At 36.1% G+C, this 18843-nt stretch overlaps 1 protein-coding gene across 2 annotated transcripts in view; it reads left to right on the forward strand.

Annotated features, from left to right (window-relative positions):
- Positions 1-327: 327 nt before the first annotated feature.
- Positions 328-18843, forward strand: part of DENND4C (DENN/MADD domain containing 4C) — a 54008-nt gene continuing 35492 nt past the window's right edge. For both annotated transcript variants that reach the window (XM_009328071.1, XM_009328072.1), the window contains exons 1-10: positions 328-649; positions 7021-7273; positions 8236-8305; positions 9578-9747; positions 11320-11561; positions 12417-12483; positions 13166-13224; positions 14580-14724; positions 15085-15260; positions 18618-18718. In XM_009328071.1, the coding sequence (XP_009326346.1) occupies positions 339-649; positions 7021-7273; positions 8236-8305; positions 9578-9747; positions 11320-11561; positions 12417-12483; positions 13166-13224; positions 14580-14724; positions 15085-15260; positions 18618-18718 (1594 nt within the window). In that variant the 5' untranslated portion in view covers positions 328-338. The remainder of the gene's footprint in view (positions 650-7020; positions 7274-8235; positions 8306-9577; positions 9748-11319; positions 11562-12416; positions 12484-13165; positions 13225-14579; positions 14725-15084; positions 15261-18617; positions 18719-18843) is intronic.

Consider the following 18843-nt stretch of genomic DNA (forward strand, 5'->3'; position numbering starts at 1 on the left):
CTAATAGCTAACACCAAGCAATTTTCTGTGTAGCTGCTGTGTTAGGAGCTTTGAGTTTTTTAACTCACTCAAACTTCTTTGTGCTAAAACATGACTGTTATGGTGCTGTAACTGAAATCCAATTACCGACAATACTGTCTCTTTAAGCAGCAAAAATCAAAGTTAGTTTTGGAGTTTCCCTAGAATTTTCATGAAATCTCTATATAGGAATTTTTTTATTTGCAAAAATTTCTTTAAAGGTTTTAAGTCCTCATACTTGTTGAGGGAAGGGGTTTAGCTTGAAAGCAGAGTGTTTGATTTCTCTCTCTTTATATTCCCCAGGAACTACTGACATAACCATGATAGAAGACAAAGGTCCACGAGTGGCTGACTATTTTGTAGTGGCAGGGCTCACTGATACAGATACTGCAACCCTCCTGGACCAAGAAATAAGCCGCCATGAAACAAAGTCAAGTGGTCCAAAGGCTCCAATTACTGACATTGCTGTGATAATTAAATCAGCTGGTGAAACTGTCCCAGAGGGATACACCTGTGTTGAAGCCACCCCTACAGCCCTTCAAGCCAACTTAAACTATGGAAGTCTAAAGAGTCCTGAACTTTTTCTTTGCTACAAGAGAGGCCGGGACAAACCACCTCTTACTGACATCGGGTGAGATTTCTATAACAATTCAGTTCCTCCTTCAATAATGATCAAGTCTTACTCTTAATAGATGATGATGAAAACAGATGTGAGAAAACTTTTAAAAACATATTGTCTTTGAACGTATATTGCGTATTGTGTGTATCTGTCTAGAATTTTCTTCCTGAACTAAGTAGAAAAAAGTGTCAGTCTTCTAGTGAACTTGTCTTTTTAAAATGAATCATAATGTTTTAACTTTAAAAGATATGAAATAGAGAGAGAGAGGGAGATGGAGCAAATTAGATATGAGAAATGAAGTTCACTGCATTTTTATGAAAGGTGAGAGAAAAGTACAAAATTAATTTATAGAAATGGTATAGTGCAAATCCAAAAATATAACATGCTTAATCTGAAAGTGATGACTTCAGAAGACAAAAATTATCACTTTGTGGAATTCACTTTAATGCTTAAGGTAAAAGATACCACGTAAAAATGGTAGGACACTGAAACAAAGATCTTAAAATTATCCACCTACCTAGAATCTTGTAGCCTGCCTTACTTCAGATCAGAGTATTTGTGAGGTCACTTACAAGTTCTGACATGATTGGCTGCAAACACCGGATTATGTAGTCTCTTGGTAACTCTAATCATGCTTGTATTTCAAAAAACACGCTCTTTGGTGTCTGAGGCATAAGTTCCTAAAGAGTTACTAGTACTGTGTTTGAAAACTTTAGATATGGTCAATACTTTAAGTTCAATGCTTAATAAAGGCAGGGGGCAACCTGGCAAGGAAGCTCTGAGCTAATTTTGTTGCTTATAGGATACTGAGTTTAATGTAAGTATTCAGGACCAAGATCACAAAATCCCCCAAGATCTTGAGGTGGTGAATATTGAGTTTTGTGCTACTAGCATATTGAGGTAATGCTCAACTTTCAATAACTCATGCAGCACTACAGTATTGTCTAAATTGCTCTATGTAGCACTTCTACTTCTCTGGTTTGGATAAGGACATTGTAGAATTACCAGGGATGTAATGAGAAAGAGAAAATGGAGCATGGGTGGGGGGAACTGTTACAATGATGGCAAATAAGGAATGTGTGTGTTTTCCCTTATTTAGTTATTAAATAAATAGTAAAGAGTAAAGTAAAAAAACATGCATCTATATGTAAGCTATAAGTATAACAAGTTTAGTTAATTTCATTTATAAGTTCAAGTGCGTCAGGCACAATGCCTACATACCCTGCTTTTGACCTCCAGTTTGAGTGCCAACCAAGAAGTAGAGTCCAGTCAGGAAGAAACTGATGGTGAAATCTTAGTAATGAAATTAGTTACATGGCAAGATCTTTGCTCTAAGAATTATAGTTCAAGTTGTATAATTAACCCGATACATTCTGATTTCAGTTCATCTTGATCATCTAAGCTATGTTCTAGTAAGCTTCTGTGAAACTGTAATCTTTTAAAATAGTCTTTTCCCATGTGTGTGACTGACACTGCAAGATGAGATAACTGTTACAAAGGGATTTGACTGTAGAATTGCAGTATAAAGTTATTCTTTGAATGATATGTCAAACTTCAGTAAGTTTTAGCAGAAGGAAGAATTTCTAGAGGGAGTGATCCCTCAAAGGGATTCCTAAACCGTCAGTCTTCAGCGTGTGCCTTTATGGAAGTGACTCTGCTAGCACATGTTTATTTTCATGTCTCTCACAACTTTAGGACCTTGAATGCTTGGGTTGATTTCATAGGGAATACCTGATAAGCAAAATAGGCAAATAGTTGGCTGAGTAAGGGCTTCCTTAACAGAGGCGTTTTTTAAAACTATTGGTGGAAAACTGTGGTATTTGGCAAGTAGTATTTATTCTGTATTTCGTTTTACACAGATCTAGTTAGGGTGTCACACCTAACAAATCATGGCAGGCTTTTCTTTCTGAGCAATGATGCATACGAATGTTTTCCCCCTGCTGTTCCTGCTGTTTTGCAGCTACGTGCAAAAGATGGTTAGAGCAAGCTTTCTTTTTTTTCTTTTTTTTTTTTTTTTTTTTGTGAATTTCAGTGTGTTCAAATGAAAGTGGAGTTTGGGCAAGAGATGAATGTACAGTCCGAAGGCTAATTTATGCTGTTCTCTACTCTTTTAATTAAAGAACCAAGTGTGAAAGAATATTTTATCTTTGAGCCTTAAATATCCATTAAGTCAGGTGACGTGACGAGTGGACTTAGTAGGTAGAGGAAGAGTATATCCCTTGAAAGGGTCAAATCCGTAGTCTTGTGTCAAGATTGTTAATATAAAGTTGAGTTATTTCGTACTCCGAGCATTCAGATGATTCTTGATAAATATTTGTGTGTGTATTTCTTTCAGGTCTATTTTTAGGGAAACTAATTAAACAAATACTGTTTGGAGGAAGGGGGGAGATGGGGTATGCTCTACTGATTCTTTGCCATTGTCCTTGTGTTCTGTATTTCTGTGCCTTCCATCCTCTTTCCTTCCTATTCTTCCACTGGTTCTTAAGTTGAAGTGTCTGTAAGCTGCTAGAGTGACTTCCTGCTGCAGGTACTCACTTTGATAAAGTTAGGCCATGTGCTGTGCCTCTGGATGTTGCATTTACTGCGGCTGTTATTGGTTGGAAAAATAAAGATTTGATCCTAGGACAAGATATCTCTAAGGTCCTTTTCCTACATATGGCTGTAAAATTTAGTATCTTAAGCTTGTATGTCTATAAATAATTCAGCTAATAGTCATTCTGTTGCTTTCCTAACCAATATTTTTGCTGATGTTCCAGAAATAGACAAGAACTGAGATTTGAGATTTGTTTTGGTTTAGGTGAGACTTTGAAACAAGATCTCACCTCTCTCTGTTTTACACTTGAGTTAGGACTATGGGAGAGCTTCAGCACTTGTTTCTTAAGTGGAAGAAAACCTGACAGAAAAATGCTTTTTAAGTGTAAGTGGTTTTGCAATTTGTAACACTTACTGTAGAAAGGACCAAGGAAAGAATATCAGACTTCTTGTCTGAAGCAGAGGTTCTTGTATTACTGAGTAATGCAGAAGTTAGGTAACTTGTATTGTGTAAATAAAGAAATACTGATGGGGGGAAGGGGGGGGAAGGGGGGGGGGGGGGGGGCGGTAACTAGTATGGGAAACTTTAGTTTGGTTACTGGTTCTGCGCCAAGGACCCATCTCATTCTGCATACCCGGTTTCTGAAAGTATACATATCTGTATGATATGTATACTTCTACATATCTGCAGAAGTATTGATTGAACAAATGTTTTTCTTTATTAGAGATGTATTTCAAAAATTAAAGTGAACTCAAATTTCAAAAAGCATAATAGAAACTGGAAGATGTTCTTAACAGCCAAGCATCTTCCATTGTTCCTTAGATCCCACCAGTGTGACAATGCAGTTGGGTGTTTGGAACAGCTTAGGATAATAATGATGAAACTAGTCACTTGTATGTTTCGATGAATAATAATAGTGGTGGCAGTAGAAATAAAAGGTAAGTCAATCTTTTCCCTCTGTTTGACCCAGCGCTTCTCCTCTGACCCTCCTACTGCTTAGTATATTTATTTTAGTTCCTTTATTATTCAATACTTGCATTCGGTCCTCTCTTAAATGACATATGAAGAGTTGTTATAAAGAGTTACTTTACATAAGGACTGTGAGAGGCAGAAATGTGGCTGGACCTAGAGAAGTCAAGCTGGAGCACAGCCCCACACGATGTAATTTGCAACTGTCTGCCTATTTTGAAACGGTGTTCCAGAAGCAGAGTTTTCTGTGGCTTAAGGTTTTTAACTCAGCAGCTGCAAGGAGGTAGTATTTATATTTTCTAAACTCTGTTATGTATTGAAGTATACCTTTAAATCAGTAAAACTGGTCATGAGAGAACGTCCATGTGCAATGTGAAACAGCCTTACGAAGAGATAACAAGATTTTTTTGGCCTTTCTTACAAAGAAAGGACCTAACATCTAGAGGAAACTGTAGGTTACATTTCGCTTGAAATGAAACTTTATTGAAATTGGTAGAATAATGTCGCAAATAAGGTCTACTTAGGCTGGAGGCCAAAGTATAAGCTCATAGAAGCAGGAAACAAGTCTTACTCTGATCAGTACTAATTAATCAAAGGCAGACACTGGGAAGCTGAAACAAGTAGGAGTAAACTTATTCTCTCAGGGAGGATTTTGTAAATACAAGGTGTCATGTTAAATATTTCATGCATCACTTGGGAATGGTTTTGTCTGAATCATTAAAATAAATGTTTTACTTGAGTGATCCATGGGCGGTGGTTTTCTTCTGTTTGCTTGTTTTCTTAAATTTAGTACTATGCATGAGGTCAGAAAAAGGTGTGGTTTTAGTAATACTTCTGCTGGTATATATGTAGGGGTGAGGGTTGCTTTCATTTTCTTTTTGCTTTTGATGGGAGGTGAGCCCACTGTTACAGTCTTGAACACTGGTCAGTCCCTTACCTCTTAGAAGTATTTGCACAACTGAGAAATTCTTCAGTCTTTAAGTATCTTTCTGAGAATACTTGTAAACTTATTAAATTGAACTGCTGAAATTGTCTGATTAATATGGTTTTCCTTCTCAAAAGCTGTCAGCTGACAAATGTTTCTGGAATAACTTTAAATTCTTGCATTTTATTTAAAATACATGAAATTGAAATAAAATGGATCTGAAACTTCCATTGGAGACTGCTCTGTTAATATTATCTTCTGATTAATGTAAGGCAGTGATGTGAAGAGTTCATGTAAACTCTTTATGCACAATGAAGGTGGCCTGAGAGCTGCTGCAATTGTAGTTGTTTGGTTTGTGTTTGTTTTTTGGGGGTTTTTTTTGTTTTTTTAACTTCATGATATAGGTAACCCAATAAAAAGAGCAAAATACATGTTCTTCCAGAAGATTATTTAGTTTAGAAGTAATTTGAATAGCATGTACTTTCTCTATCCGTATCTTGAAGCAGTAGGTAGTATATTAAAACTAATGTTGCAACTTGGAAATGCTGGTATTAGGCTGGTTTTGAACCTGAGATTACACGTTATTTTTAAATGTAGCAAAATTGTGATGATCAGACTCTTTACAACTGAAACCATTATTGAAGGCAAGGATATTGTCCTCCATGAACTAGCTGAATAAATTTGTATGGCAGCCTGGTAGCTACATCAATGTGCTCCCAACTATTGTGATTTCTTGCTTTATTAAAGTATTCTAGGACTGTAGTTCACATATATCCTCAATACTATGACAAGATATGCATTTGTTCTGTGGGATCAGAATAAACAGTAATATTTGCATATTCCAGATATATTGCCTGGTTATTTTTTATTTTAAAGTAAAGTTGTGATGGACTACATGTGGGAAGCTGCAGGTCACAAAATAGGAAGTTTTAATGTGTTACCTTTATCCTAAATCTTGCCATGTATTGTAGAGATGAAAACTCATTTGAAGGGGGCAAGTACTTTGTACATACTGCAGAGAATCAAGCAAATGGAACCATTGCTTATTTGGATGTGGAATGGGAGATAAAGCTTGCCCTATCATAGCATCTGTGCATTAAAAATATGCAGTGATGTATGGTTTAACTTCCACATTTCTTCTCATGGTCACATCCTAATAGCTTTATATTTGGGAAAGATCGGAGTGTAAAGTTTTAGCTCATTTAGCTGCTGTGAAGGATCTTTCTTTTTTTGCTAAGAATATGGTGATCTAAACTACTGATCTGGCTAAAAAATCCAGGTACCATCTGAATGTTGCTGTATCGCCATGTAACATATATTCTGCTTTCTTGGAGTACAGTCAACTGTAGTTATTATTTCTTCCTTTTCTGTGGAATGGAGTATTATTTTGTCTTTTTTTTTTTTCCTTCTCTGGAGGAATGTTATTCAAACTATGAATGTAAATCATTACTGGGTTTGGGGTTTTTTTTCTGTAAAAATTCATCTAGGAAGCAGAATTCTGTCTTCTGTTGTTCTTTTCCAACAGCATTCCTTAAAAAAAAAAAAAAAAAAAGGAAGCTTGAAATTACTTTCCAGACACTTTAGTGATGGAAATAATTTCTAAGAAATTAGCAAGTATCATGTGTGCAAGCAATTTAAAGCTTCCTATGTATTTAATTTTCATTGATATTGCATCATTCTTACTAATTCTATAACTAAATGCTTTTCAGTATGGCTTGATTTTATTTTTCCATAACTATGATTTGTTCCCACAGAGATCTCTTATAATATTTAAATATTCCTGAACAGTTTCTTTGCCTCAAATCGTGCATGATAAAAGACAATATATAAAATGTACGTTAGAACATTGCAATGATGACATAAGGTGCTAACGGATGGACAATTTCTGTGAATTTGTCCAAGTAATTTCATATATATTTGAATGCACATAATATTTTGTTTCCTTCCTGTCTGCAGAGTTCTATATGAAGGAAAGGAACGCATTATTTCAGGCTGCGAGGTGATTCAAGCTACTCCATATGGTCGTTGCGCTAATGTTAACAACAGTTCAGCTTCTTCTCAACGGATCTTTATCACATATCGAAGGGCTTCTCCAATACGACCTCAAAATTCATTGGCAGTGACTGATATCTGTGTTATTGTTACTAGCAAAGGAGAAACCCCTCCTCATACATTCTGCAAAGTTGATAAGAATTTAAACTGTGGTATGGTGAGTACATAAAGGCTTGAGTCTCCTTTTTTCTTTTTTTTTTTTTTTTAAACCCAAGAAACAAACCCAAAGGAGTAGCTCTTTGAACTCTTCTTGGCACTGTTATAACTGTGTTCTATGACTACATCATAATTCTTTCATTCTATATACCGTGTGTGAGACTTCAGTTTCGTAGGTTGTGTTGCTCTGATTTCCTTTGGTGTTAGGAATTTCTTCTTCATACCGATTACTCCCTACTTCAGTTTGCATATTCACGTCTAGGTGCTATTTAGGAATAGTGCAATGGATTTATTTTTTTTTTAACACACATGCCTCCTTTGGTGATGCTGACACTTGGAATGAATCATAAACTCTTTTTTCTTAATTATTAATAATACCTATGTTACTAAGACATGTAAGAATTATAATTACTGCTTACAGTTTCGTCATGTACTCTTTTCCAATCAGTTCACTTTTATTTAGTCTGTTTTGTATTGAGTTTACTCAAGCTGAAATAAATGATCTTTTTTGAATGGTAGAGTGTATTTAGACAAACTGCAAAAACATTCTGTAAATAACCAGTTTATGGAAGTACGATAAAAACTTCAGGTAATGATGTTTAGAATTTCATTTCCACTGATGAGGTTCCCATAAAAGTCTCCTTTTAAATAACCAAGAAAATGTGAAGCTGCAAATGATTTGCTTCACTTTTCCCTGTTCTTCTGTTGGAATAAGTCAGAGTAGTGTGGTGGTGTGGTTATTTTATGTAAATCCTGTAATCTCTAAAAAATGTGAGAAGGGTGAATTCTCAATTTCATGATTTACGTGCACTCGGCAGACAACTAGTCATTTTATTCTGTAACACTTTTTATTTAAATGTCTGCTTTGTTTTTAAGTGGGAGTATATTCAAGTGCTTATACTTGATTTCTGTGCTGCCTGTAGTCATCTTTGTTGGTTCTAAGATGAGCCTTATGTCTTTCAGTGGGGTTCCAGCGTATACCTTTGTTACAAGAAGTCTGTGCCAGCTTCCAACTCTTTAGCATATAAAGCCGGTAAGTAATTTTAGAAGCAGACTGTCTAAACATACTAACAGAAGGATTCGAATGCCATGTTGAAATCAAATAATAATTTTAAAAGCTTAAGTGCTGTCTGTCAGAATTCTGTTCCTAGAGCATGTCAGTTGAAATCCACTCCTATAATGCCTTCTTTGCTCTCCTCACTTTTTCCCAGGAAAAAAAAAAAAAGCCTTAATAGAAATAGCATTGTTCTGTATTAATTTAGTTCTTATCATAACAGGTTTGGTAGCTTAGGAGCTTTAGCAGAAAGTTTAGCAAGCATTTCAGATGTAACAAAAGACTTCATATTTCTTGTGTAAGTGATGATGGAGAAGGAGTAATTAAAAATTCCATTCAACCTTGCTCATACTTCTTTTTATGTCTCACAGCTAATGCAATATTTTTCATTTAATTTGAAAGTTAAGTGTGTTTCTTCCCTTCAGTCCACAACTATTCACTTGTTTCTTATTTGAGGAGAGTGAAAAATATTCTGAAAAATAAATGACAAAAAGTCTTTTCTTTTAAGTCTGACTTCTATAAGTTTTTTAATCCATTGCTACAGATTATCTTTTTTTTCTGAAGAAGTCCAAAAAAACTTTCAAAAGAGTTTCTACTGAACACTAAGTGCACCAAATTCCTTTGAAAGGAGTAAACTACCAAGTAGAAGTGGAAAGCATAGATAATGAAATCAGTGTACCATAAAATAAGCTAGATGAACAGCAATTGTAAACCAGTGCTTGTGTGCCTATTTTCTACCAGCAAGAGTTAGATATATTTCTGAAAACTGAATAAATGATTTGTTTAAATTGAACATATTGACTGATTAGCAGAAAATGTGGACAGTCAGCTAGTTCATCCTATTTTCGATGGAGGTATTGCTGCTGTTTTTACAGTAGATAAATTATCACTTTCTTCATAGGAATTTCTTTGTAATAAAATCCATTCCAGTGGCACAGTTACATAGCACAGGTAATTCCCAACTGGTTTAAAGTAAAAATCTTCATTAACTAGTTTTTACCATGTACTGGTTTTTTGAGCAGTTACCGAAAGAGAGTGCTTCAGTATTCATACATAATTTTTAAATGATTGTTACCTGGATGACTTAGTCTTACTGTCAAACGAGAGACTTTCTTCTTCTGTAGATGTAATCTTCAATTATAAAGTCCAGATAATCAACAGACTTTGCTGTATATTGTGGAAAATATATTGCTTACGTTATTTAGGGCTTGCAAAGCAAATATGCTTACTTTTCCTTCTCCCATTCTGAAGGCTTAATTTTCAGATATCCTCAAGAGAACTATGAGTCATTCCCACTGTCGGAATCTGTACCTCTCTTCTGCCTTCCTATGGGAGCTACTATTGAATGCTGGGACCCTCAAACCAAATACCCGCTACCAGTGTTCTCAACATTTGTACTGACTTGCTCTTCTGCAGAAAAGGTATGGCTCCACACTGTGACTAGTTTTTGCTTTTAGTTCAAATGGCTGCTATGGAGATAAATAGGCATTGTTTCTTCTGTATTTGAGAAATGCTACAAAATAAATTGTTAAATACTTGCCTTATAAAATTGTATTTCTTAAGCCTTCATATAAGACAGAAGTAAACCAAAACAGAAAATAGCTGGAAGAGCATGTGCTGTTTAGTCCCATGTAAGCTGAACCATACACTTTGACAAAACCAAAACTCACAGTGCATGGATTTCCTTGTTCTTTCAAGTAAGAAGTTTCTGGGAATGGAAATGTAGCCTATATATTAGAGATGTTCACTTACCACATCTGTTAGCAATGTTTACGTTGTTATGGTTTTCCTATGGTTATGTTAAAAGCCGCTTCTGTGTGAATTTGTGTAATTGGGCTCTGTAGGTATCTATGCGCATTAATAGGAAAATAGTTACCAGAAAACAGCAGGGCAGGGAGAGAAAAAGGATGTGCTGAGATGTAGCATGTGAAAGGCTCTGAAGAACTGATGAGCTCCTGAGACCAGTGATCCTGTCAAATTCACATGAAGTGATAGATTCAGAACACTATCCGTCTGCCGAATCTGTATAAGGCCACCAGCACACATTGGCACCAAAAATGTGTTGCACACATGTGAGAAGGCAGTGTCTGCTATACACAGACAAAGAATACAGGATTATTGGTACACCTGGTGAAGCAAGGGAGCCCTAGTTTGGGGTTGGTCTCCCAGCTGTTGCTTCAGCTTGCCAACTGTGTCTCTGTGTGTGTGAACTGCATGAGAGAGTAAGTGATTGTAATGTGTCATTAGCTCTCTGTGACTAATAAACAGCAGTTTGGCTCTATTAGTGATAACAGCTGAACTTCCACTCTGCCTCAGTCCCCTATCAGGGAAATTTATATACTTTTCCATTTCCAAACAACAAAAAAAGTCTTTCCTCAACATATTAATACTTCTTTTGCGAGGAGGAATGCAGTAGCTGCCAGTATTTTTCTCAGAGAGAATGTATACTGTGGTATCCATCTTTCCTGTTCTCCTTTTGCTAAGCTTGCCAGAATAATTCAGTTAATCATGAAACTGACAAATAGGGAAGGAATATTAGAAAAGGTCGGTAGCTGTTTAGCTTGATAAAATGAGTGAAGTCAAAGCTAAAATAATTCTATTGTTTAGTGTGGTAATGATAGGAGAATTTACTGAACACAAGCATTTCATAAGGTTTGTTTTTTTCATTTTTGACCACAACAGTTAATGGATAGGGTTTTGTCCCTATGCATGCAGCATGCAGTTTGATTCCTTCCTTTTCAATTTACTGAGTATGAATACTTTGTTGAGGAAAGTGCAATGACAAAGAGGAACAGAGGCACAAAGAGTCCAAAGTACTTCATTTATAAGGATACTTTGTGTATGTTACATAAATGAAAAGTCATTTCACAAGCTACCAGCAGAAGCACTATAGCGTGTGTGCAAACACCAAAGACTTAAGGATGCTTTGAAAGTTCTAACCCAATCTCCTGTTAAATACTGGGTCTGCTCAGCTGTTTTTCTTCATCTTTTAGGTTTATGGTGCAGCTATTCAGTTTTATGAGCCTTATCCCCGGGAGCTGCTAACAGAAAAACAACAATTGCAGCTGGGTCTCCTGACAGCTGTAGAGAGGAAAGTGGTTACCTCCAAGTCCATCAATTCCAACAAATGCATCTGCCTTCTCTCACACTGGCCTTTCTTTGAAGCATTTCGAAAATTTCTTATGTTCATCTACAAACTTTCTGTTTCTGGACCTCATCCTCTTCCCATTGAAAAGTATGTAAAAGATTTTTCAAGTTAGTTCAGCTCAGGAAGTCATGTGATTTATATATGTCACACTTACTTAGTTGGTATATTTGCTCCATCCTCTTGCCTGCATTGTGTAGCTTATGTTGTACTGATAGAAGTTGTTGCTGCTTCTGTTTAATAGTAGTGGCTCTTGCAGTGCTGGGAAAATGAACTGGATTTTACTGTGGCTTTTCTGTTAGAATATGCCATGCCTATTTACCTTCCTCTTAACTAAGTCAAACACAAAAAATGGCTGAGCTATAAGATACATGCTAATGTTTGCAGTCCTGCATTTTAGGTTAATAAATATAAGCTCAGGGACTCCGTGCATTAGCAATGAATATCTGTGTCTGTTTCCAAGCACTGCAACCAACGCAGATTTTGTGTGTGTGTGTGAGAGTGAGTGAGTGAGAGAACTCTATAGTTTTTTTTTTTCATGGTCCTAAAAGTTTGCTGAAATACGATGTTACCTTCAAAACTGTATTAGACATCTGGCCATGTCTAATAGCCAGTTTCTCTTAGCTAAGCCTCATTAGAAACTCTGTAGAATGGGGTTAGGCTGCCTGGAATTTTAAATGGCTTGCCTAGATGCCAGTGTGTTCTTACCTTTTGCATACATATCTGAAGCTGTCAGTATTAATTTTCACACATGAAATGTGAGTGAATGGAGCTTCTTTGTTTCAGTTTGCATAAATAGGCTCTTAAACTTACCAAAACAGTAAATAAATCTTAACAGCCTTTCTGAATTATGGTACCGTAGTAATTCCAAAATGTGATTAACATTCTTTTCAGTCCCTGATTAGTCCCTGGTGCTGCTTTTCTAACATCTTGTTGTCTTTTCAGGCACATATCCCATTTTATGCACAATATACCTTTCCCTTCACCACAAAGGCCAAGAATTCTTGTGCAGGTAAGCAAAACATTTGCTTCCATGTTTAGTTACAATAATGGCAAACCCTCTTTCTTGCTTTTGAAAGCCTGGTTTCTTCCTTTAGGCTTTTTATTCAGCTTTGAATACCCATCTGCAGGAAGGGAGAGGGGAGGAGATGCATGGGTTGGCCTTCTCTTTCATTGATACAAACCTGGGGTAACTTAGCAAAGGAAGCTATTTCAGACTTCAGGTGGTGCAGATGGCAGCAGCATCCTACTTGCACTTTTGAAATTTCTGCCATATATTACCATTTCGTTTTATAGGCACCATTTGCATTTCCTTGCGGGGGGGTTGCTGGTGGTGTTTGTTTTCTGTCTTTCTCTCACTTGTCCACCCACTACTGTGGGTCAAAGGTTAGTCCCCCGGGGCACTGTCTCTCATGCTTCTGTGTTTAATCACCTAGCAGCGGTTACATGTTCAACACTGAGTCACAGAGAATTTCCTCTAACTTCTGAGAATCGTTTCAGTGACTAATACAAACTCTGTTGACTTAGTGAACACAAGTCCCAAAGATTGTCTCTGATTTGCGTCTCTTGCATGACATTTGTGACTCTGTCTGCCAGGCAGTTTATGAGACTATGGATATACATTTATATTTGAATATTATACTGTGTTAACTTTGGAGTTGTCCATATCAATCACATGCTACTTTGTGTTTCAGCTTTCTGCCCATGATGCATTAATATTGTCTCAGCCAGTTTCTACACCATTGCCATTAAGGTATCATTATTAATGCTTTAAATGTATGCTACTTGAAAAACTCAGAGGCAAATAGGAATGAGTCATAGAAGGAAGCTAAACATTACTGCAATATTATTAGATCTTATAAACAGAAAGCTCAATACGCATTTATAGTATTATACAGTATTGTATTTTTGACATAGACCTGTCCCTTGTGGAAGAATAATATCACTAATTATCCTGAAATAAAGATGAATTGCCAGATTATTGTAGGAACTCTGGAGAAAGAAGAAGCAGGCCGTGAGGAAGAAAATACATGAATTTAAATATCTTGTATTTTCAGAACCTGTGTAGTAAGCACAATTTTTTTAATAGCATAGATAGACTGTTTGTTATCTTGTTTTTTTTCCCTTTTTGGATCCAAGAGAGACGTTTACGTCAAGCAGTTATGTGAAATCAGTCCATGCACAAGTGTGCAAACATTTTGGAAATTCAAAATTATACCTAAAAATGGGTATTTGTGCTTGAAGATTGATGCAATCTCTGTGGATACGGCCTGCATCTTTTGGGCTGCAGCTCCCTATGATTGTGACATGGGGTTTTGTTTGCATGGTTTTGTTGATATTTGGTTTGTTTTTAAGTTAAAAACCAAAATATTCTCCCTTTTTTAATCTTCCCCCTCCCCCAAATTATCATATAATATTCTGTATGCAGAAGAATCCCATGTTTAATCACATCTGTTACATAGCCTCTTAAGTGAAAAATTGCAGCCAGCCACCAAACTGCAAAGTAACACGTAAGCACTTTTCTAAGGACAGATTTTACACCCCTGTGCTCTTCAAGATGTCATTACAATTCATAAGTGTGTACAGTCCAAACAAATGAAATAGAGTCTAAACTGTAGAAACTAAAGGCATGTTGCTATCAGAATGATGGATTGATTTTACTTGACTGGTGTTAGAATTTGATACTGTGATTCTAAGATCAAATGGATGCTTTAGTTCATGATTTTTGCCTGAGGTAACCCATCATATGAAACTACTGGTGTTATTTGTGCTTGGATTAGTTGTTAACCAGTTAGAACTGTTTTACTGTTACAAAGACAAGATGCCTGTGCGTATATGAGAGAGAGTGCCATAAACAACACAAACTCAGCAGTAGCATGGTAGAATTTGAAATTAGGTTTCTTTGTGGCAGTACAAGTCTCATAGTGAGGTGATAACTATTAGATAGATAGGTATATATTTGATGTGTGGTAATAGTAGCACAATTCAACTAGTTCGTTCCAAACGGTTGTCAGAAGTTTGATAGTAGTGACTTTTTTGTTTCGGTTTTTTTTTTTTTTAAAGCCTGTAACATTCTTATTCTCTTCCCCCTTCCTACCCACCCCTTAGTGGAGCAAACTTTAGCACTCTGCTCATGAATCTTGGACCGGAAAACTGTGCCACTCTGTTACTCTTTGTATTACTAGAAGGCAAGATCCTCCTCCATTCTCTTAGACCAGCTGTGTTGACAGGAGTTGCTGAAGCTGTAGTAGCTGTAAGTACAAAGTGTTCTGTACAGCAGTGAGAGAAATCAGTTCAAACTCCATAGTTGTTACAAGGCTTTTTTAAGTTAAAATGATTGATGCACTAAATGATCATTTTCCCAGCAACAGCATTTAGTTAAAGTGCCCTAGGATGTCTTATTACTATAACTATTAGAACAATCAACATTTTTGCATAGATAACTAAGAGATGTGCTGTAAATAAGTGGTCAAACTTGAAGACTCTTTTCTGACAGTGTTACAAGGCTTTTAGCAATTTCATTTCAACTTGCTGCATGTAACTTCTTGGGTTTTATTGTACAGTATGTGTTGTCTTGTTTTAATGCGTTGACTTCATTTAATTTTTCCTTCAGATGATATTTCCATTTCAGTGGCAATGTCCATATATCCCCCTCTGTCCTTTGTCTCTGGCCACCGTACTCAGTGCACCTGTTCCATTTATTGTTGGAGTTGATTCACGATACTTTGATCTGTACGATCCACCACAGGATATTGTGTGCATTGACTTAGACACAAACATGGTGTACATGTAAGTTCTATGGAGTTTTTATATTTATCTGTAGATGGAGAGATTGCTGAAATGCTCAGGAGATAAAATGATTAAACACTTTTATCCAATATGGTTCGTTTCTTACTGTCCTCTGTTCTTCTCATTTCTAATGCTTCATAGCAAATTAAAACTTACTAAGTCAAGGGTCAACACTTGGCACTGCCTATAAAAAAGTGATGCAGATGTTGGTATAAATGTAGTAACAATGGTAATGTATTCTGTTGGGTTTTTTTTCCCACTTCTAGTACTGCTTATTAGGGAAATGGGACAAAAGCTAGAAAAGAGGAGGAAGAGTTGTGGGTTGGTTGGGGTTTTTTTGTTTTGTTTTTTTTTTTCCCCTGCCTCACCATTTCTTACATTTTCACTTTGACCTACCACTTATGAATTTGGTTTGCCTGTGTTCAGTGATTATTGGTATGAACATGAGCGCTTCAGGACCCTTCATGACAGCTTTTGATGCTGTCTTGCACTCAGGGCACTTTATGTTAGTGTTAATAAAGAACTTTTCCAAAGTTACAAGGGCAAATTTTTGGTGAGATCAATCAAGCAAAATTTGGTGTCTTGACTACATTCAATCTAAAATATTTTCACTTAATTATTATGTTTTTAATGCTTTTCTTAAATTGAAGGTGTTGCATGAACAGTTTCTTCACACCTTCTTGAGGAGCGGCTAATTCAGAGTAACTCTCCTGTTTTTCTGTAATATATCTAAATGAGAGTACAAGTAACTGAATTGAAAATTCAGTTGTTTCAGGTGTTTAATATAGTAACTTTATGAATTACTAACTTTATGAATTACCTTTCCATTTTAAATTAATTAGATCATAAATAGAAAGAGGTATCTAAACTAGATCAAGATGAAGGTGAACATCACTAAATAAAGTGCATATCTTTTCTTTGTGAAAATGTAGTTTTACTTCATCTCATGTCACTTTTCAATTCTTTTGTTTTTACTAACTTGTTAGAATTAGTAATTTGATCTATCGGTCATTTGAATGCTTTCTTGATTTTCAATCGTGTCAAAGGGACCCTTGCTCTACTGAAGCAAATGTTTCTTTTACATTACCAAAATGCTTTGTTTTATTAGTAGCATCAAAGGAAATAGTAAATAATGGAGCACATTGTGTTTATTTTTTTATTTGTTTTTTTTTCTCCTTCCCCTAGGTCCCCATTAAAAACACTGCAAAAAAGCAGTTTCATCACTGTATATCAAAGTATTATGCCACCAAAAGAATAATTATAATAGGTGTGGTGAAAGAAGAATGTATTGAAGAAACTCAAGGAAGATAACTTGTTTATATGAAGATATTTGCAGTGAAAAATACCTGAATGTTTTTGTTCATAAGTAGAGTGGAAGTTGAAGACTGGGTTACAGAAAAATAAGGAGATAGAAACAGGGGATTTAGCAGGGAGATAAGGATGTCAAGATCCTGTTGGGATGACTGCTAGAAAGACCAAGTACCAACCTTACTTGGATTGGTTACTGAACTGAAAATCTACCAGTGGCTGACCTCTTATGAGGCACTCAACTGGAAAGATTTTTGCACCTTTTCTTTTACTGTCTTATAAGTCCATTTCTCTTTCAATAGTCAACCGGTCTTTTTTTTTTTTGCTGCCCATTTTGCATATAGCTCACCTGTACCATTTATTTGACTTCCAGAGGAATTTGACATCTGTAACATTTGACTTAGGTAAATGTGAGATGTTGGTACCTGCATTACAAAACTTTTTTAACTTGGAAATGAGGATATTTTTCAATTTTGGAGATGTGTAGGTAAAACCAAATCTCCATAAAGCACTTGTGTTGAAGAACATACAGAATTCTAAAATAGTACGTTATTAGTGAGTAAAGATCAATGTTCCATTTTATTGTATCCATGTCTGTTTCTGCCCCTCTTTATTTCTGTGGCAATGCTGCTTTTTGTTTGGGTTTTTTTTAGGTGTAAAAGCATTTAACAGCACTGTTGCTAACTTTGAAAGACTGCATAATAGAAGAATAACATTTGAGAAAGTCAGTATTTTCTAGTACATCACTCTGTCTAGTGTCTTTTTAGAGCAAGTTTGCTGCTATCTTCCTTATGATAGACTGAGGCTTTTATTTACTGCCAAAAAATACTGAAGGCCTTTTGTTCATTCAGCATCTTCCTTAATGCCTTTTTTTGGATGTTTTCAACTATCTCTGTGAAAGTAACATTGAAAGCTGATTAAGGAAAGTAGCCTTTTTAGGGCAAAGATTTGAGAGTTTGTTTTATTTTTATAGCAGGATTTTTTCCTTACATTTTTGGAACAGTACCACTTACATTGTTTATAGGCATGCCATTATGGTGGGGAAAAAATGGGCAAAGGCATCTGTAAGCGTGCATTTTTTCTTTAGCTCCTGAAACTTTGGCTTCCTTCCTAAGATAGTTCTGTGTCGATGCCAATTGAGCAAATAATAATTGAACAGACATTTCACTGATGCAAAGTGCAAAACAAGCAGTGACAGCATCAGCTTGGATAGTAATAACTGACTAGGTCTTGTGACCACAAGGTTTGTTGTACTCCCTGTTACAGCAATTCTCCCCCCACCTTCTGCCTTCCAAAAGGCGCATAGGAGTTCTCAGGATTTACTCCCTACTCTCTCTGTCTTTATATCCAACTGCTTAAACAAGGTCTGGCATTGTACCCGTTGTCCTTCTAACAAAGATGAGCATCCCTTTAGGCCGATTTACCCCATTGCTTAATCAGCCACATAATTTTGAAACTGTGAACTGAGTTCCCAATCTTCCTAGTCCCTGCCAGCCTGTGGTTGAAGCTGGAGCTGAGTTGCCATAGACATGTTACGGTGTACCATATGATCATAAAGCTACCAGACTGGTCTTCCAGCATTTTGCAATAACAAGTTCATGTTGTATTCCAAACTGCCTGTATTTGTATCAGTAGCAGTATGGCAGGTTTATGATAGTATAGACTTTGCATAGTAATCATGTACAGATTAGCGTGCTTAAATTATATTAGCAAGACTGATAAAAACTCTGAAAGGGAAATCAGCTAAGTGAAACTTCAACTAGAAAGTCTAAATCAAATCTTAACGCAGATCCTCCTTACAGACTGGAGAAAACTCTACTCATAACACAATTTATGTTGTTCTGTATCTGAGGAAATTAAATTCTGAGTTGTGTCACTCCCTTTTTTTATTTTTGACAAATAGGGACAGTGACAAGATTTCTTTTCATTTTTTTTTTTTTTTATGTAGTTACTACGTTCTGAAAACGAAGCAACTTAGGGCTGTGGAAGCTATTCTTTTTTATATGGTCTGTATTTTATATATCGTTTTTTCCCTCCCCTGTGTTTTAGATCAGATGATAAGAAGAGCACCAACTGGAAGCAGTTTCCTAAGAAGCCATGTAAAAATCTGCTCAGCACCTTAAAGAAACTGCACCCACAGCTGGCAGCAGGTGAAATATATAAAATAAAATGGGAAGGGGTAAGAACAGAAACTGCCTAAAGCAGGGAAAGTATATTCAAAAAAACCTACTAAATTTTCTGATACACACCTACAAGTCTTAAATTATAATTAGTA

This window comes from Pygoscelis adeliae, unplaced genomic scaffold, assembly GCF_000699105.1.
Source record: "Pygoscelis adeliae isolate BGI_AS28 unplaced genomic scaffold, ASM69910v1 Scaffold45, whole genome shotgun sequence".
In the NCBI taxonomy this organism is placed as follows: domain Eukaryota; kingdom Metazoa; phylum Chordata; class Aves; order Sphenisciformes; family Spheniscidae; genus Pygoscelis; species Pygoscelis adeliae.